Source organism: Carassius auratus, chromosome 17 (genome assembly GCF_003368295.1).
Source record: "Carassius auratus strain Wakin chromosome 17, ASM336829v1, whole genome shotgun sequence".
In the NCBI taxonomy this organism is placed as follows: domain Eukaryota; kingdom Metazoa; phylum Chordata; class Actinopteri; order Cypriniformes; family Cyprinidae; genus Carassius; species Carassius auratus.
Window position 1 is genome coordinate 3,821,493 of NC_039259.1, and position 22,004 is coordinate 3,843,496.

The 22,004-nt window shown below is 35.7% G+C and overlaps 1 protein-coding gene across 2 annotated transcripts in view; it reads left to right on the forward strand.

Annotated features, from left to right (window-relative positions):
* The window catches only part of znf292a (zinc finger protein 292a), a 40,462-nt gene that overhangs the window by 10,660 nt on the left and 7,798 nt on the right, over positions 1-22,004 (forward strand). The window contains exons 4-7 of one of the 2 annotated variants that reach the window (XM_026285342.1): positions 7,919-8,054; positions 8,199-8,401; positions 16,537-16,673; positions 21,868-21,954. In XM_026285342.1, the coding sequence (XP_026141127.1) occupies positions 7,919-8,054; positions 8,199-8,401; positions 16,537-16,673; positions 21,868-21,895 (504 nt within the window). In that variant the 3' untranslated portion in view covers positions 21,896-21,954. Of the gene's footprint in view, positions 1-7,918; positions 8,055-8,198; positions 8,402-16,536; positions 16,674-21,815; positions 21,955-22,004 lie in introns of both variants that reach the window. The other variant, XM_026285341.1, reaches the window with a different exon arrangement.

Genomic DNA, 22,004 nt, shown 5'->3' on the forward strand with positions numbered 1-22,004 from the left:
CAGAAGAACTACACGTGGAAGCTGGCGATGATATATGAATATGATTGTGTGAGATTTAAATTAGAGAGTGCAGCTCTGAAAGCATGAGTGCTGCATATGATAAAACACACACAAAGTTACAGTCTGTCTGACAGCTTACAGCATGTTTATTCTATCCATGAATTATCCTTATTAACACTAATTTTATACCCATAATTTACTAAAGCTTGCATTCAGAGCATAGGCATGTGTGCACACGTGAGTGTCGGTATTTCAAGCTAGCTTTGATTTCAGTTGTTTGAAATAACAAATAACCATTAGTAGTAGGGATGCACTGAATGTTCGGCAACCAAAATTATTTGGCCGAAAATATAAAAAAATTAATATTTTGGTGTTTGCCTGAATAAGCGAAAATGCCTAATAATATGTACCGAGCAATGACTAATGAAATCAAATAGAGGCATGCACTAATGCAGCAAACATGTCGGCAGTGTGAAAGTATTTAAAGCTATCAGAGAAAGATGCAGAAATCATTACAAGCATGAAGCCACGACAGCGAGAGACTGTTTTGTGCTGCATCACATGTCTTCAATGAGAAGAAGAGGTGGCTGATGCTGGTGGTTAGGCTACTGTGAGATGAGAAATTGTGAAATAAACTGCAGAATGTTTTATTTTCTAATGCATGCACATTGCATGTATTCTGATAGCGCTGCATGAGCTTCATGCTTGAGGTATTCAGCCAATCACAATCCACTGGATAGCTGGCTAATCAACATGCACCTCACTTTTCAGAACGATAAGCTTTGTAAAAATCGACGCCTTTAAACTGCATAAACATAATGCATTACACCAAATACACGAAATAATTAACGAATCGTGGAAGTGTTGATTATATAATTATTTTTTCGATATTTTTACATCACATGAAAGGCTGCAGTGAGGGGCATTGAGTAAACAGAGTCTGTTTATCGCGTGAATGGAGTGATTTCGTCATTATTGCGACACGTTTTCTCTCACAAAATGCTTTCACCACAGCTAACAGCAAACACATGAATAAACCACATGAATACAGTTAGAGCTTTGTTGTGCAGCATAACAGTGTCATTCATTGTAAAGGCAGTTTGGGCAAGTCTGCAGATATACTCGCGATGTGTGACAGCTCCGAAAAAAATTCTTTGATCGCTTTCTGTAGTTAAATCACAATTTAAATAACAGATTTGTCTCATGAGAAACAACGTGAAGTTGATCGTTTAGTCACTGGCTTGATTCACTAATGCATAAACAGTATTAAACGATTTAGAAAGAAAGTCTGTGTGAACTTGAATTAGAAACACTTCAGAAATCACTGATCAGGCATTAATGAACACTGTTACTCACTGTTTGTGGCGGTGCTGTCGAATCCATATTATACAAGTCTGTTGGTAATGCCTGTGCTGACATTGCGACTGATTTATATGTAAATATTTGGGCGGGCAAAGCAGGGAAAGGGGAGGTAACATTTCTCCTTATAACGTCACAAGGAGGAGATTCAAGATCAGCCCGGTTGAGCTTCCATTTTCTCAAAGGCAGAGAAAGATAGCAAAATCTCGATTTAAACCGATTAAAATTTCTAGAAACTTGGGCGACCATATACAGGCTAGGGGAACTTATTATAATGTTAAAAAACCTCAGAAAGTGACATTTTCATGTCATAGGAACTTTAATATTTCTCGTGGCCCATACATAGTGATCAAAAATTAGAAGAAACGTGACCCTGGACAATAAAACCAGTCTTAAGTCCAGATTTTATAGAAATAAATTGTTTTTGAAAGCCTTGTGGCACTGTGAACATTATATTTCATACACTTTAAGCTGTTTTTTTTCCAAATGTAATAGGATTAGTCCAACGAATCATTATGTTGACTTGGCAACAAGCCAACATACTGTTATGCTATTTAAACTTATTTTTATTTTTATTATTATTATTCTTCTGAGACTGAATTACAAACGTATCTCCTCCTAGGGCTTTAAAGCCACAAGCCCCAAACTGGGCAGACACCTGTGGGATAGAGCGGTGCTGGTTGCTATATCTTTTCAGAGTTATCAGATCTGACCCGGTAATAATAACATATGTTGGTTTAGCTTGTCAGTGTGAATGAAATGTGTAGCCTATTTATTTGATCAGACTTAAAGTTTTTTTATTTTTTATTAATTTTTATATGTAAAAATTCATTACCCATAGACTTACATTGTCTGAGAAAAATTGCGCCCCTACAGTTGCAATGAGATTTAGGGGAGGAGTCGGGTTTCGTTTCACTTTTAAACCGGTTAAAAATACAAGTAAATAATACAATTTCCTTCAAACTGACAAGCTAAACAAACATATCTGATTAGTACAGGGGTTAGGGCTCATTAACAATTTATTTCTGGGCAGAGAGCAGTCAGAAAGACGAGAGAAGAATCACGGCTGATCAGCTCAGTCATTGTCTACACGGAGCTCACAACGAGCGAATTTATTCTTATTTAAGACCTTTTCAAATTAAATTATATTGGCGATTGCACGCAATCTACCTGTTAGAACACACCAAGAGCTAAATTCAGATGTTTCTGAACTGTTTAATTAGAAGTTCTAAGTGGCCATGCATTATAATATTTTTTCTTCTTGTTTTCTCGTTATAACGACTTAATTTTCTCGTTATCTCGACATAACGAAGTTCGTTTTCTCGTTATAATGACTTCATTTTCTCGTTTTCTTGACATAACGAAGTTCGTTTTCTCGACATAACGAAGTTCGTTTTCTAGTTATAACGACTTAATTTTCTCTAAGAAGTTACACAACTTTGCCAGCAGGTGGCACTATAGACCTGAATATAACTGATGGGGCGTTGTACACTATCCACTTTACTGTATGCGGACCTTCCTAGTGATTGCTATAATTTGTGCAGTCTTCATTACTGACATTTAATTAATTCATAAATGTTAAATGCTTGAATCAATATGAATATTTTGTGTATTAAGTTCCTGCTAGATGCATGAGTTTCACCAACACATTCTGTGTCATAAAATAACTGCTTATCAAAACCAAGGTTGACATCACTGTATTCTGTTTATCTACAGTATATGGGATTTATCGATGTAGGCTGATGTGCTTCTTTTGCTTATTACTAATCTTTATTGTTAACCATATTGATGAGAAATGTGATGTATATGTAAAATCCATAGGCTAATTTAATTCAGTTATGTTCTATAATGTTGTAATCATTTTTTTCTACACACACACACACGTACACATGGACGCTCTTTTCAAACAGAAGCTTGTAACACACATGATATCTGCTACATCATATAATGACTACTACAAATTATATATAATTTTATTTCAAATAAAGGGAAAATGAAAAGTGAGTTTAATCCAAGCAGCTCTAATTTCCCGGTGTTGCCATTTAAACATGTTAATTACAAAAACAAAACGTTCGTTGTACTGTCTCTTGAAAAATCAACAGTGATTGATCAGCCTTTATTTATATACAGTATTGTAGACGTTATTACCTAGGTGAAGCTAAATTTGCTGAAATATAGGCTACAGTAAGAGCGTCTGCATGGTTGTCCATCAGATGCCTGTCAAAGTTGAGTTCATTACTATAGCAACAGTAAAACTGTTATGTCGTTATAACGAGAAAACAAACTTTTGTTATGTCGAGATAACGAGAAAAATAAGTCGTTATAACGAGAAAACAAAAAGGGAAAAAAATTATTATGCATGGCCGCTTAGAACTTCCGTAGTTTAAAGTAATAACATGATATATTCGCGGCAGCCAAATGTCCGCGAGCTCGCGATGTTTTTGAGCTGTTTATGTGTGCAAAATGAAAAATAATTTGACAGCGTGATACAGCTTATGAATACTGGAAGGAAAAAAAGTCACGACAGCCTGGAGTCGATTAACGCATATACAAGTCATTTTCTCCTGATAACCCCGAAAATTACTTAAATTACACTGAGTTTTAATCGTACAGATAAGAGCAATACATCAATCGAATCTGTAAAGGGTCCACTTTTTTTTGGATACAAACATAATAACAACAAAACTTTGTGCACTTATAAAATAAAGATAACAAACAAGGTGTGCTGTCTGCAGCCTTGGTCTGCGCTGATCTTCATTTACAAACATGTCATTAAAATGAACTGTAACTCCATGAATACTCAACGAAGAGACATGAGAGATATATCTATAGAAAGCTTGACATGTCTACTTTTAAACCAAACAAGTGCTGCCGAACAAATATTCTGTGATAAAGTAATCCATATCAAAACAACGCAATGTCCTTTTTTCACGTCTAATGTGTATGGAAGGCCAAGAGGGTCAAATACACGTGAATTTTAATGTGTCTCTGTAAAGGGTCTACTTTTTTTGGATACAAACATAATAACAAAACTTTGGGCACTTATAAAATAAAGATAACAAACAAGGTGTGCTGTCTGCAGCCTTGGTCTGCGCTGATCTTCATTTACAAACACGTCATTAAAATGAACTGTAACTCCATGAATACTGAACGAAGAGACATGAGAGATATATCTATAGAAAGCTTGATATGTCTACTTTTAAACTAAACAAGTGCTCCCGAACAAATATTCTGTGATAAAGTAATCCATTTCAAAACAATTCGATGTCCTTTTTTCACGTCTCCCTTCATTATATCTAATGTGTATGGAAGGCCAAGAGGGTCAAATACACGTGAATTTTAACGCATCAACAACACGTTAAATACGTGTATTTCATGCGTAGACAACACGTATTTAATATTATTTATTTAGCAGCACTGCACAACATGGTAAAGTCATTTATATATTTTTTTAAGAGCTTCTTAAAATACTATATTACTCCGATATTATATCCAATATTATTTAACGCGTTAAATACGAGTTGTTTACACGTGAAAAATCAGCGGGTATTTAACGTGTATTTCACGTGTTAAATACACGTGAAATAGACGTGAAGTACACGTTAAAAATCAGTTTGAAGAGGTCAATGTCATTGGCTGCTGAGGACTTGGGTCAAACCACTTCTGTGAGCTTAGAGGGGTGTACCATTCATAGACAGGCAACCACCATTTAACATGCTATAGATCAGCTTATTCAGCCTTATTATTTAGTCTTTTTTCTTTTCTGTTTTGTATAGCCTATAGAAATAATATATTTAAGTTTCAGTTTTATGAAATATTTATTTTATAATAAATATTAATTAAAATTTTGTGGTGATAGTATAAAGTTTATAAAAGTTACAGTATTTTGTAATGAAACAGGACTTTTTGTTTAGCTCTAGACTCGCCAAGGTATACTATATATAGTGTCCCTTCTTTAATTTTTCAGTAATGTGTGATAACTTAAAATATGTTGTCAGTACTATTAAAATAAGATTAAATTGAATGGTATTTAGGAGATTATGGTTTTTGCATGACTTATTTCGCATTCAGCTAGACAACCCTGTCGTAGCTGTTATCATAGCCTAGGCTTTTTATTAAAAAAAGAAAACAGCAAGGGACCATGGAAAAAGACTGTTGCAGGTGTATTTCTTTATGGTATTATTATTTTAATTTTTTTGCAGTGGGGCAACTCAAGAATGTTGGGCACACAAGTACTGTGGTTCTTTTGCCCCATGGCCAAGATGGCCAAGCCAACATCAAAGTTAGTTCACTAACTTTTAATTCTAGTTTAGTCTTGTAATGTGTATGTAGCAATGTAAAAACTTGATAATCATGGGAAGAAGAAGGCGGGAACCGGCAAACATTCAAATGAAACTTTAATTATAAAATAAACACAAAACACTGTGAGTGTCTGCTTGAGTGCAAATTACTAATCATATTGGTTCATAATCAGAGATGTATAGTAACGAAGTAGAACTACTTCACTACTGTACTTAAGTACTAAAAGGCGGTATCTGTACTTTACTAGAGTATTATTTTTTTCTCCTACTTCCACTTTTACTTCGGTACATATTTTCGCTGAGTTTAATACTTTTACTCCGATATTTTTTTTATGTGCTGCATCGTTACTCGTTACAATTATGATGTTACGAATCATTCCATTACAAACCACTGCCAGAACTGTAGATGGCAGGTTTGATGAAGCTGGCACATCATTGAGCGAATCAAGCGATTAAGAAGACTGCGCATGCTGACTGAAGAGAGAAATGAACACCGAACCGAGCCAGATAATGACTCGTTCACGAGTCAAGAACCGGTTGCATCGGTTTTCGGATGACCAGTAACGTTAGTTCTTTCTGACAGTTCGATTCAGTAAACCAGTTGAAGAAAACAGTTCACCGATTCTTTTGCGCTCGATGCAATGGCGTCATTGGCGTTGACTGCACATTGGCTCATAACATTAAGAATCAGTTCAGAATCAATCACCAAAAGAATCAGTTCGGTTCCAGACGCTCTGTGTGTCGGTTTGCTTCACGCTAAATCACACATGCGCAGTATCATCAGCTCATCAGTTCACGAATCGGACGCGTCTGACAGAAACGGTTCTTGACTCGTGAACGAGTCATTATCTGGCTCGGCTCGGTGTTCATCTTCATTTCTCTCTTCACATCAGTTCAGTCAGTGTACTGTTTGAGTCAATGAATTACTCCGGGATATTGGTTTGTTTTAACTCAGAGGGAGTGTCAGACACATTAAACAAGTTAAGCTTAATTCATCTGTGGATTAATGCGTATTGGAGACGCGAACTGTTTAAAACGATTCAGTTCGATTTGGTGAACTGTTTCAAAAAGATCCGGTTACATCGAATGATTCGTTCGCGAACCAGATATCACAAACTGCTTTGTTTTTAACTGTCTTACAACAGACACGGAAGAGAAGACAATGCTGAATAAAGTCGTAGTTTTTGCTATTTTTTGACCAAAATGTATTTTCGATGCTTCAAAAAATTCTAAATGACCCTCTGATGTCTTATGGGTTTGAAACAACATGAGGGTAAGTTATCAATGACATCATTTTGCAAATTGGGCTAACTAACCCTAGTAACCGTTTTTTGTTTACAAGAAGTTACAGTCAAAGGAATTGTGATTGTCCTTTAGGTTAATCATTTGAAATAGTAAAAACAATATGTTCAAACTTTTGACTATTTTCTTTAATAGCTACATAACACAATACTTCTACTTTTACTTTCAGTACTTGAGTATTAAATTTTAAAATAGACTACTTGCAATACTTAAGTACAAAAAATGTTGAATACTTTAGTACTTCTACTTAAGTGTGGTGCTTAAAGAGCACTTCTACTTCTACTCAAGTCACTTTTTTGATAGAGCACTTGTACTTTTACTCAAGTATGGTTCTCTAGTACTTTATACATCTCTGTTCATAATAGTTCATAATAATCTCTCTCCCATCTGTGGCATAGGACGTACTCCCCAGTAGGATAGAGTATATAGAATGGCCAAAAAAATCCACCAATCAGTACTCTTAATATTTTAATAACATATATGCATTAAAATTAAGTACATTTGTACTTTACTGAAGTAAAAGTTAACAGGAATTATTTCACTGGAATAATGTTTCATTAGGCTTTTAATCGACTACAAGGGATGTTAGTAATTTTGGCTTCTCAAATGCTCAAATACTTTTAATGCACCATGTCAAGTTAAAATAAATTAAAACCTGTCTCAGGATGCAGTGGACATTTACATTCATTTGTGTCTGGTTTCCATCCATAGATTACAAAATATATGACAACATTTTTTGTGTGTAATTCTTTTGCATGTTCGACTTTGAATGTCTAACTTTTAATGCATAGTTAAAGTTTTTTTTTTTTGTGTGCAAGTTTTAATATCACAATAAAACCATAATTCTTTGTGGAATTATTGTGTATTTATTTTATCCTTGGGCTTGGCCAGTTAGATGACCCTTTATCACCACAGTGCTTGTGTTAAGAGTGTGTTTTTGTTTTCTTTTAATCCAGATGGCTCATGGTATTCTTCAGGCACATGGAAACTCACAGTTTCACACCCTGTTGACTCTAGCAGAGGAGAATGGTGTGTGGTCCAACGCTACGCTGTGTAACATTCTCTCAGCTGATATCACTAATGTACAGAAAGGTGAAATGTATACTACTGTCTTTAACATTCTTATTTAAATGTTCTATTTGTTCTTATTATCTTATCTCCATATTTTGGTAATAACTTTAATTTATAATTGTACTGCCATTGTTGTTAACTTGATTGAATGTGCGTCTTCCATAGTACATGAGTTTTTATCTCGAGAAGGACCAGAACTACTTCATATGCGTTTAAAGCACCTAATAAAACACAAGCATATGGAAAAAGCTGCAAGACTAGCTAAGACATGCACAGAGTTTCCAGAATTTGGAGGCAAAAAGAACTTCAAACAAATCTACCTCGTCTGTCTGTGTGAAATAAAGCCGCAAGAAGAACTTATGCAGGAGGTAAGGGTCTTTTGTCTACTTTGCATTGATGGTTAAAGTTTATGCATATTTTGAATTTTATTTCGGCTCTTTCACATTTTTTGTTATATTTGAAATTATAACCAGGATATTTTCTATTTTATAGACTCATTATTTATTTAATTTATTTTTAGGTCACCTCTTAGGGTCCTTAAAAGGCCTTAAAAAATGTGTTAAAAAAAAAAAAAAAGTAAATGTCTTCCAGGCAATAGTCATTCTATTATAATTTTTTCCTGATTTTGCCAAGGATTCTGATATCTTAGTCAAATCCAAGTTATCCAGATATCTTGGCCTGCATGTTTCTGCATAATGTTGGAATCCCCATCATGCTTAAAGTGTGCTCCAAACCAATCCAACACTTTTGTTCATCATTGATACACAAATGAGGATATTTTTCCCTCTATAGACAGTCCATTCCACCAAAAACTTGAGGCTTCAAAAATAAATAAAAGTAATCCATATGAATTGAGCAGTTTAATCCAAGTATTCTGAAGAGACATGATTGCTTATGATGAAAATATTTAATTAATGCTTTTAATCTGTCAAGAACACTGATCAGTGCATCTACATCAAATATGGTAAACACAGACTTGATTGCTTAATGGCTTTTGTTTATGGAAGCATATGGGTAGCAATATTCAATTTGGGATGTAATATGTAAAATGACATGCATTTCTGTATTTACATTTATTATTTAATTATAAAATTAATTAATTAATTCTAGGTTGTAGTATTGTATGAATATTGTCCCACTGATAAATACAGTGCAAATAGTTCTGTCTCTTTGGATAACAGTGAAGTGGAAATAAAAATCAATAATAGACTGATCAGTTCCTGTCTGTAACATTTACCACTCTCATCTGTTAAGTCATAAGGCATTAGGTATGTGTGACATTAATAAATAATGTGACATTAATAAATAATTGTAAAAATTAATATAGTAACATTTCTGAAATAAAAATAGTAAAATTAGCTCTATGCTGCTCAGTGCTCCTGTAGCCTACCCCAAAGCGCCCTCTCGCGGCTGTAGACAGTAATGTTTTCTCTTGGTTCTGAATAAATGCGACTTATAGTCCAGTGTGACTTACATATGTTTTTTTTCCTCGTCATGACGTATTTTTGGACTGATGCAACTTATACCAAAAAATACAGTTAACTTTATTATTATTATTTATAATTGAGTAATTATATAATAATTATTATTATTATTTATAATTGAGTAATAGGAGTAATTGACATTGACTAGAACTTTAATGTTTCACAAAAATTCAGCTCAGATCTTCAGACTCGTCTGACTCGTGTTGCTGTATAAATGGCCAGACTGACCTTCCCCAAAAATTTTATTTCATAAATTTAACTATATTTATTTCTACTTCACTGTTATCCAAGGAGACAAAACTATTTGCACTGTATTTATCAGAGGGACAATATTTATACAATACTACAACCTAGAAATACTTTGCAGGTCTCAGCAGCACAAATTATGTGCCCAGCTACATCGGATTCAAATATTATGCTAATTAACAGTAGGGGTGTGACGGTTAGTATATAACCGTGAGACCGGCGGTTATAGTTGAACACCGTCATTAGAACTCTATAACCGCCAAAACCGTGTCATTAAAATATTTTTTACAAACATTTTTTATCAAAAATTATTTTCATTTTTTAGATAGGATCATAAGATACGCAATATATAGGGAGACATGGTTTTTACCACTTAATGAAGTTTTGTAAATCGTCAGACATGATATTTACCACTTCATAAAATTTTGCTTTGTAGAAAACCTTTCTTAAAAACGAATTTCGTTTTGTACAAATTTTATCTTAATTTTAATAAATGTTTCATCAACCAATTGCATGTATTTTAATAAATAAAAAGCAAATAAAGCAGACAATGATAACCATGACATGGAAGCACCAGCGCGCCGCGTTCACGCGCACTGCACTGTGACCTAGAGCACATCTCATCGTAAATGAAACTCAGCGTAGGCCTATGCCTCATACTTTAGCATTAAATATCTTTGCTGCATCATTTCTAGAACAGACAATGGCTTTTTTTTGCGGCTCGCATCAGCAAAGCATTGCACCGCCATAGACCGCAAAACAAGCAGTGGATAGCGGGCGGGGATTTGAAATTTGCTCTATGATTTCCATGAAGCAAAAAACGTGGACGGAATTTCGAAATCCAGTCATGAAAATGAAACTTGCATTTTAATATGGACAGTTATGGAATTTGCCAAAGTTAGCATAAAATAATCAAATCAAATCTCCATATGGACAAGTATCTGTAAATGTTAAGCCGCAAAAGTTGTTTAAAATATAAATCCGTGTTCTGCGCGTCTCTGTGTGAATTAATGAATGGCAGAGACGTGCAGGTTTGTTTACTACATAGACTGAAGCGCATGACGCTTGCATTAATTTCAGTATCTGAGCTTCTGAGTTCTCTCTCCTTCAAGCGATCTGAACTTTTCAGCTCATCTCAATGGACACACAGCGCACCTGTATTTGACACTCTGTAAACTCTTTGTGAATGCGCACGACTCACCGTCACTTTACTGTTTCATGTTTTGCTCACACATGCAAAGAGAGAGAGAGCGAGAGTCTTACCACGCTTAAACAACACGCTATATGTAAACTATTCTTTGTTGTCTTCTCCTGTCAAAATAATGGATTAAATTTAGAATTATTCATATTCATTTTCGAACAAGCAGAAGACATACCAGTTTCTCCGGTAGTGGGCGGAGCTAATGGGCAAATGGCAATGGCTTTTTTTTGCGGCTCGCATCAGCAAAGCATTGCATCGCCATAGACCCCAAAACAATCAGCGGATGGCGGGCGGGTGCGGCTTTGAATTTTTTTTTTAAAAACGTTGGCGCGGATGATGAGTTTTGTGACAGATCTCCTTAATAAACGGAGGTCTGAAATCTCTGCCCCTTTACCGATCAGAGCGCGCGCTAACACGGAGTTAACCCGCTATCTCCAAGAACAACCAGTTGACTTGGAACCCCCCCGACGGTTATGTTATGAACCGTCACATTTGACTCACATCATAACCGTCATCACCAATTCTGAAACCGGCACACCCCTAATTAACAGTGAATGTAGTTTCAGACATTACAGTGCTTCAGTCGCACTGACTCTTATTCTGCATGAAAGAATGAAAAGAACGAGCTGAAGGTGGAGAGATTTGACAAATCAGATGAAAGCAGCTTTTCAGCTCCGCTCAGAAGTGCGAATGAAATATTGAAGCCATAAACCGAAATGATCAAAGCGTACACGGGCCAACTGTCTTGTCCATGTTCTCTCACTTGAATCCTCTTCTTGAGATTTGAGTCTCTTGACCTTCTGCAAGCCCCGCCTTGTTCACGCAGTGATTGACATGGTGGGAGGGGGCGGACACGTGATCGGCTCGAAATTAGTATTCATTTTACATATTAAAACTGGTGTATGAAATGGCAAATGAAAATTATGTATTTTCATTTTGCACCAAACGTTGCACAAATGTATTGGAAAATTTAAATGTAAATACAGAAAGGCATTGCCATTTTACATATTGCATTGTCATTTTGCATATTACATTCCAAATTGAATATTTCTACCCATATGCTTCCATATTTGTTCATCTTCGGGGCACAAATTAAGATTTTTAATATTCTCTCATCCTTGATAAATGCCCATGCATGAAGCTTATCAAATATGGAAAATATGGAAGCACAACTGTACTTTCTCGATGTGTGAGACAAACCTTATCAAGCTTCTCTTTTTAACATATTTGATAAGCTCTTTGTATGTGCATTGCTCAATGTTTCTATATGAATAAAAGCCACAAAAAAAAAAAACAATTTTGATGCATGAAAGTTATAATAATGATATGTTCCAAAGATGAATTGACTTCTTTTGGGTTTAAAATGAAATGAGAATGAGGAAATCAGGGCTTCACGATTGTTTTTCCCCTTAAGGGAGGGCATTTTAAAAACATTAAGGTCCCAGTGAAAAATTATTGAATAATGTGTTTTTTAGGGATATAAAACGATATGTATGAAGAGTTTATTTGCAAAAAAATAAATTACTACATTTTTGTAGATTTTCACAAATCATGTATTTTGATTGTGCATTTCAAAGTAATATCACTTTTTTTCAAATTAAAGTTAATTAAAAGTTTGTTTTATGTAATATAAAAGTTGTTGTTTATTTTAAGTTTTTTTTTTTTTTTTTTTTTGTGTTACCTAATAAAACATATTATAGTATAATGAGCATACTCGCACCCTAAAGAGAGCAGCCAAAAAAATGGAGTGCAGCTGGAGGAAAACAAAACTAGAGGTATTTCGTATTGCTTGGTGGGAAAGTAACCTATCCTATGGTAAAACATTAAAAACTGCTAGGTCCGATTACTTTTCTTCACTTTTAGAAGAAAACAAACATAACACCAGGTATTTATTCAATACAGTGGCTAAATTAACAAAATAAAGCCTCAACAAGTGTTGACATTTCCCAACATCACAGCAGTAATGACTGTATGAACTACTTTACTTCTAAAATTGTAACCATTCAGCCGTCAGCTACAGTATCGCATCAGACAGTGCACTATAGACCCCCTGAGGAACAGTTCCACTCATTCTCTACCATGGCATAGGAAGAATTGTATAAATTTGTTAAATCTAAACCAACAACATGTTAGACCCTATACCATCTAAGCTCCTAAAAGGTGCTTCCAGAAGTCATAGATCCTCTTCTGACTATTATTAATTTTTCATTGTCATTAGGATATGTCCCTAAACCTTCAAACTGGCTGTTATTAAGCCTCTCATCATAAAACCACAACTTGACCTCAAAGAACTAGTTAATTCTAGACCAATCTTGAATCTCCCTTTTCTGTCCAAGATACTAGAAAAGGTGGTATCCTCAAAAATTATATTCCTTCTTAGAGAAAAATGGTATATGTGAGGATTTCCCGTCAGGATTTAGACCGTATCATAGTACTGAGACTGCTCTCCTTGGAGTTACAAATGATCATCTGATCTTGGTTGTATCTCTCTATTAGTTCTATTGGATCTTAGTGCTGCGTTTGACACAATTGACCACAACATTATTTTGCATAGACTTGAACACTTTGTTGGTATTAATAGAAGTGCATTAGCATGGTTTAAATCATACTTATATGACCGCCATCGAAGAGGTATCATATCGATCACAAGTGCAGTATGGAGTAGGGCTGCACGAAGTGTCATTTAAGCATCGATATTCGCGATGTAGGCTGTCGTAGTTGATCCGTTATTCATTAACTGTACAGGCAGCTGCTCCCCGGGCCCTTGCAGAATATGATTCGCGGATTAATTGCACAGTTTAAATCCTGTCAATTTAACAGAGCGCATATAAGAACGAGCAAAGAGAGAGAGAGCACGAGAGAGAGAGAAAGAGCACGAAAGAGAGCGAGTGCGAGAGAGAGAGAGCGCAAGAGAGAGAGAGAGAGAGCCCAAGAGAGAGAGAGAGAGCCCCAGCCGCGCGCACGCACACCTTCAGTCATCAAACAACACGAGCGCTGTCTTGATCTTTCGCTCGCGCATATTAATCAAAATCAATTGACACGATGGTGTCAAAAAAATAAAATCTGTGATGACATGTTTTCTGTTTTGTCAAATATTGTGCGATATCCTAAACTGCAGAGATAATTACACAACACATGCTGTACACGTCTGATTCGCGAACTAATGATTCCTTTGAACCGATTCAATTTAATGAATGGTTTAAACAACTGACCTCTCCAACACTGAATTCACGAGATGTCTGAATTGGTGTATAAAAAAATCTGTAACACTTTACAATAATGTTCTATTTATTAAACTATTTAACTTCATTATTTAACATTTACTATTACTAAACTGCAACATTGTTAATTTCAACATTTAGGCTATAGCCTTCATTGTTGAAATCAAAAGTATTTGTTAACATAGTCAATGCACTGTGAAGTAACATTATCAAACAATGAACAGCTGTGTTTTTATAAACTAAGATTAAAAAAATATAGAAACAAAAGTATTGCTCATGGTAAGTTCATGTTAGTTAATATGTTAACAATACAAACCATATCCTAAAGTTACAAACAAATAATTTACTCTAATTTAAATAATACTCTGATGTTTAAATCATTTAAAATGAGAATGGAAGTGTGCTCACAGGATTTTTGTTTGTAAGAAAAAATTAGATTAGATTTCATATATTGAAGAAAAAAAAATATCGCAATGTCATTTTTTCCCAATATCGTGCAGCCCTAGTATGGAGTACCTCTTCGCGACCCGTTGAAACACACCAATTTGAAAAACTAATGGATGACGAGTTATTTCTTATTGCTAAATTCTGAAAAAACAGAAGTGTTAATTATAGGACCTAAAAACTCTGCATGTAATAACCTGGAACACTGTGTAAGACTTGATGGCTGCTCTGTCAATTCTTCGTCATTAGTTAGGAACCTAGGTGTGCTATTTGATAGCAATCTTTCCTTAGAAAGCCACATTTCTAGCATTTGTAAAATTGCATTTTTCCATCTTAAAAAAAATTCTAAATTACAGCCTATTGCTCTCAATGTCAAATGTAGAAATGTTAATCCATGCATTTATGACCTCAAGTTTAGATTATTGTAATGCTTTATTGGGTGGTTGTTCTGCACGCTTAGTAAACAAACTACAGCTAGTCCAAAATGCAGCAGCAAGAGTTCTTACTAGAACCAGGAAGTATGACCATATTAGCCTGGTCCTGTCAACACTGCACTGGCTCCCTATCAAACATTGTATAGATTTAAAAATATTGCTTATTACTTATAAAAACTCTGAATGGTTTAGCCCCTCAGTATTTGAATGAGCTCCTTTTACATTATAATCCTCTACGTCCGCTACATTCTCAAAACTCAATTTGAGAACATATTGGAGAACAATTTGAGAACAATTTGGCAATTTGATAATACGTAGAATATCAAAATCAACTGCGGACGGCAGATCCTTTTCCTATTTGGCGCCTAAACTCTGGAAAAAACCTACCTAACATTGTTCAGGAGGCAGACACACTCTTGCAGTTTAAATCTAGATTAAAGGCCCATTTCATTAACCTGGCTTACTTTTAATATCCAAATCCGTTAAAGGATTTTTAGGCTGCATTAATTAGGTAAACCGGAACCGGGGAACCCTTCCCATAACACCCGATGTACTTGCTACATCATTAGAAGAATTGCATCTAAGTCACCCGGATCCAGTACGTATCCAGACCAGATGGTGGATCAGCACCTAGAAAGGACCTCTCTACATCCCTGAAAGACAGCGGAGACCAGGACAACTAGAGCCCCAGATACAGATCCCCTGTACAGACCTTGTCTCAGATGACCACCAGGACAAGACCACAAGAAACAGATGATTCTTCTGCACAATCTGACTTTGCTGCAGCCTGGAATTAAACTGCTGGTTTCGTCTGGTCAGAGGAGAACTGGCCCCCAACTGAGCCTGGTTTCTCCTAAGGTTTTTTCCTTCATTCTGTCACCGATGGAGTTTCAGTTCCTTGTCGCCATCACCTCTGGCTTGCTTAGTTTGGGTCACTTCATCTACAGCGATATCGTTGACTTGATTGCAAATAAATGCACAGACACTATTTAACTGAACAGAGATGACATCACTGAATTCAATGATGAACTGCCTTTAACTGTCATTTTGCATTATTGACACACTGTTTTCCTAATGAATGTTTTTCAGTTGCTTTGACGCAATGTATTTTGTCTAAGGGTATTTTTGGGGCCTGGAGAAGTTTTGTCATGCCCTGACATTTGTGCTTTTTTCAGTTTCTTATAAATATCTAAATGGGTAAAGTCTAATCTCACTGTAATCAGCACAAACTGGGCTATAATAATATGTGAAATGCATGTATGTACATAATTGTGTTTTGAGAAAAAAAATATTATGCGTGAAAATGACTCAAAATGCGTATCCGCGTTAATCGACTCCAGAGGGTTATTAAAGCGCTATATAAATAAAGGTGACTTGATCGTGTGATATCACTGATCAAATATAAAATGTATACACACTCACACACACACACACCTAATTTATACCCTAAATTCTCTCCATTCTCTTTGGCAGATAAAGGAGGTAGACTGCAAAGAGGCTCTGGACATGATTTGTAATTTAGAGTCTGAGGAAGAGGAAAAGGGAGCTCTCAGCCTTTGTACAGCATTTTTCAAGCGCCAGCTTCTCAGTGGCGATGCTTATTGTGCCTGGTAAGCCTCTTGTTCTAACTCAAAATTGTCAGTTATTGTACATTAGCATGCACTAATTATGTTAAAGTATTTTTATATCTTGATTTTGCATGCTACAGTTTAAAATTTTTCTTAAATTTGTTTAAATTATTTACTTCTGTATTTTTAGTGGCACACTACAGTGTGTCTGATCATGTATTTCTTCTAAGCACATGAACACATTTCATTTACATTAATCTTACTAATTTATGTTAAGATATACACAGCGCACAGCATAAATGAGTACACCCACTCTAATTAAATATAAAATATGTATTTTCTTAAAGGGGTGGTTAATTGCGATTTCAGTTTTTTAATGTTAGTGTGTAATATTGCTTTTAGAGCATGAACAATATCTGCAAAGTTACGAAGCTCAAAGTTCAATGCAAGCTGAGTTCTATAAAGGGGTTCTATTATGCTATTAGTTTTTAAGGTTGTTTGAACATAAAAAGATCTGCAAAGTTACAAAGCGCAAACTCCACTTCAAAATGAGATATTTTATTTAACAGAAACCACTTTTTTGGGGGGTTTTTTTGGCATATTTTTCGGGGTTTGTGGGACGAGACCTGGTTGAGCTTCCTTGGAGAAGGCAATGAGTGTTATCACTGTGGGAGACACACTAGCTTTCTCAATGTAGGCAAACTTAGAGTGGTTACAATCATCCGGGTTTAAAACGCATTCAAATTGATTTGGATACAATATTTACACTGAAGCTTGCAGGCGGCTATGGTAAGGGGTATGACATTTCCCAACCAGGCGCCGAGTGGTGCCAATCACAACATTCACTGGCACAGCTAACCAATCAAAGCACATTTCATATTTCAGAATGTGGGCCTTCATTTGTTACAGGAACTATTTGACCCGTTCATGCCAGACTGGGGAGAGGGGTAATGTAAAATATGTGAAAACTAATGAACCTGACATGACAGTCTGTTCTAGTACACCCCCAAAACTAAATCAAGATTTTGTAAAAGAGCATAATAGGACCCCCTTAAAATTCTGGCAGTTTGATGTCTACGAAAACGGCTAGTAGGGACTACAACAAGTTTCTTCACGGGCTCTTGATGTAACAAACCCCACCTTCATGAAAAGCCAGCAAAGGGGGCGAGGCTATGGAATGATATTCTGGACATTATTCAAAAGGAATTGCAAATTGCATTTGTAATTACGTTTTAAATTTGTGGACGCATAAAATGACCTAATCCAAACGCAAATCGCGCATTACCATTTGCATTTTCGTTTACGCGAACGCACAGAGTCTGACAAATTTAAAATGGAAATGCAAAGTCTATTTGCAATTGTGTTTCCCATATCTTACGAGCTATGAGCCTGTCATATTTAAATAGCAATATAAATTACCACATTTGCTTTTTCACTCTCTCTGCACTGCGCATGTAAACTGCCAAAACTCAAATGGAATTCCTTTTGCATTTGAATTTCTGACGTCTACAGGGAAACCTGGCAATCAAGTGACAGGGTGGGGCCATTTTATTGGGCGTGTTTGCATTGGGAAGTGACATCACTCACAGTCGACGGTAATAAACAATTATTAATAGACGATTTTGGAAGTAAATGGAAGTAATTGGTGAAATTGTGGATGACTTTTTGACACTCACGCAGCAACTTGACTACAGTTCATACGGTACAGATTTCCTTTTACTCAGAAGCCATTTGGTTTTGGACAGGTTAAATGTGTTTGTGGCCTTGACGAACAGGATCATCAGTAATGATGTCTTCGCCAATCTAAGTGAAGTGGCCGGAGTTCTGAAATTTTCGGTTTCTGAGATATTTGGTGTCACTGGGCGGATCATACATGACATGAGTTTAGTATAGTAGGTATTAGTATTTAGGTATAGTTCCTAGGGCAAAAAGTTTCCTGGTACAATTGTTACAAAAGGAAATCTGTACCGTATGAACTGTCGTCAAGTTGCTGCGCGAGTGTCAAAATGTCCTCCACAATTTCACCAATTACTTTCATTTTTCAAAACATTCCGCAAAGTTGTCTATTAATAATTGTTTATTACCGTCGACTGTGAGTGACGTCACTTCCCAATGCAAACACGCCCAATAAAATGGCCCCACCCCATTACTTGATTGACAGGTTTCCGTGTAGACATCGGAAATTCAAATGCAAAAGAGTTTTGGAATTTGAGTTTTGGCAGTTTACATGCGCAGTGCAGAGAGAGTAAAAAAGCAAATGTGGTAATTAATATTGCTATTTACATATGACAGGCTCATAGCTCGTAAGATATGGGAAACACAATTGCAAACGGACTTTGCATTTCCATTTTAAATTTGGCAGACACTGTGCGTTCGCTTAAATGAAAATGCAAACGGTAATGCGTGATTTGCATTTGCGTTTGGATTGTCACATTTTATGCGTCCACAAATTGAAAACGCAATTGCAAATACAATTTGCAATTCCTTTTAAATAATGTCCGGAATATCTTTCCATACGAGGCCATGCTGTGCTGCTTTAAAGAAAAGGAAGAGGAGTTTAGAGGTGTATGTAAAAATCTTTTTATATATGAATTGCGATTCTGTCTTCTAATGATTCTAATGGATTCACAAGTTTCAAAATCCGTATTCTAAACTAAGCAGCAGTTATTAATACTGTTATTTGTGTCCCACTCTCTGCACACGCTCTGCATCGCTCTCTCTCTCTTTCTCTCTCTCTCAATGTCAGTTTCAATTTAGGTGAGATTTATTGGCATGACAAAAACTACATTTGTATTGCCAAAGCAGTTGCAGTTGGGCTGCTTACAAATAATGCACATATGTATTAACAGAAAAAGAAAAGGATAAAAGTAATAGTAATAATAAAAATGTATAAAAGTATTAAGCATGCAGTGCAAAATGAATTAGTGTAAGTGTATACGTTAGAAATAAAATAAAATGAGATAGATGGAAGTATTCGATTTACAGAGGCAAAATATAGCCTACAACTAAGTAATATAATACAGTAATATGGCATAATATAATCTACATGTGCTGGAAACATCAGATAAGGGCAGGTTGAGTGTTTTCTCTTATATCATGGCAGGCAGACACATATTGGAGCAGCAAACACACAGCAGTTTTTGTGTTCTCCTAACAGATATGGCAGTTTTTCCTGGTTTGAAAGAGTTTAAATTTCTGATGGATCTGCTGTATTTTATCATAGAACACTGTTTGAATGTCTGTATTTGGAAAATTTTGTTAGGAAATGCAGTTCTGTTTCCAGCCATGAGAAGCATTATGTGTGCATTTGCAATACTCTATTAAAGCTTTAATCAGGATAAAACTGTATAATAAAAGCTAAGAGACGTGACATTCAGCCAAGTATGGTGACCCATACTCAGAATTGGTGCTCTGCATTTCACCCATCCGAAGTGCACACACACAGAGCAGTGAACACACACACACACACACACACACACACACTGTGAACACACACCCGGAGCAGTGGGCATCCATTTATGCTGCGGCGCCCGGGGAGCAGTTGGGGGTTCGATGCCTTCCTCTAGGGCACCTAAGTCGTGGTATTGAGGGTGGAGAGAGAACTGGTTCATGCACTCCCCCACCCACAATTCCTGCCGGCCCGAGACTCGAAAACTTCCGCCGGGACTCAGTATCGGCATACAAACGGTATTCAGTGACTCAGATTGGCACATCAGATTGGGAAAAAAGGTCAAAATATGCACATCCAAAACATCTTGAAGATCAAAGGGTACATCAAATTATGCAAGAAAGATCTGCACAGTTATTCACCCTTTATTTAGCAGAAGTTAAAACTGTCAACATTTCTGTCAAAGACCTTTGTCAGGTAAACATTTATATTTAGTCATTTAGCAGATGCTTTTATCCAAAGTGATTTACAAATGAGGACAATGAAAGCAACTACAATCAACAAAAGAGCAATGATATGCAAGTGCTATAACAAGTCTCATGTACCTTAACGCAGTACATTGTTAATTTAGTTAACGAAGACGACACCGAAAAATATTTGTTAACAAAAAAATTTTCTGTGACTAAGACAAGACGTTGACGGGCTAAAAATAATATCAAATGCCGAAATTATGATGAAATTTATGCTGTGTCTTTGTTAACTAAACGAGACCTGTTATTTGATGACTACCAGACATTCTAAATGCATCCTATAGGCTATTGTCCTTCAAATGTGCGGAAATCACGCTGATAGAAGTGCTCTTGCGTGCACGCGCACAAACACTCCACTTCCTCATATACAGCAGGCGATCAGTTCTCAGTGCTTAAATACACACACAGCAGTCCACATGATTATGGTGTAGAGTATCTCATGTAAATACAGTCGGTTATGGATTAAATGAATGTGAACAGGTGGGTGAAAACAGAACGTGTGATAGTATAAAGTTGCTCCCTTTTCACTTCTGTTAAAGGGATAGTTCACCCAAAAATGAAAATTGTCATAATTTATTCAAGATTTTCCAAATTCAGTCCTTGATTAAAATTTCTCATAAGCTCAATTGATTTGGTCTAAAGAGAGAGAGAGAGAAGAGAGAAGAATTAATGATTATTTTAATTTGAAAACTACATTTAAAATAGCTACCAAAATAAATTTTGGTAACTACAGTTTGGCTAAAACTATTGACTAAAAGTAATGACTAAAAGTTGATAAAAATGCAATGACTTTTCGTCGACTAAAACTAGACTAAAACTATGAAAGACTCAAATGACTAAAATGTGACTAAGATTAAGCATTTTCGTCTCAAGACTTAAGACTAAATAAAAAATGTCTGCCAAAATTAACACTTGACGCAGTAAACGTAGCAAGGTTTTATTATATAATAAAAAAGGAAATAGGTAGAATTGAAAAAGAACAGAGCAAGCTAGTGTTAGAGTCCTTTTTTTGCTTTTGTTAATTGTATAAAAAAAGAAAAACCATACAAAAAAGATTAGAGAAGCTAGTGTTAGATTTGTTTTTTTTTTGTTTTTTAATTGCTCAATAATGCACACACAGTGTAAAAAAAAAAAGTGTCCATATGACTGTGCAAACTCACTGACTGCGCTCACTGATTTTAACAAGAGTTCTCTTGAGTTTGCATGAAAATAATTGAACAATTTTGAACAAATTATGATTATCATTTTATATTGTACATCTTACAGGGAGCTGACACTGTTTTGGAGTAAACTTCTTATACGGCTTGAATCTAAACAGGCCTTTTTGGACCAATGCAGACTGTTAGCACGCCTTTCTGGAAGTGTGTACCATATTCTGCTCCTCATCAAAGTCATTCAGGCTGAGGTTAGAAAGGTTTTAGTTTTTATGTCGATGTGTTTTGGAAATCAAGGCAA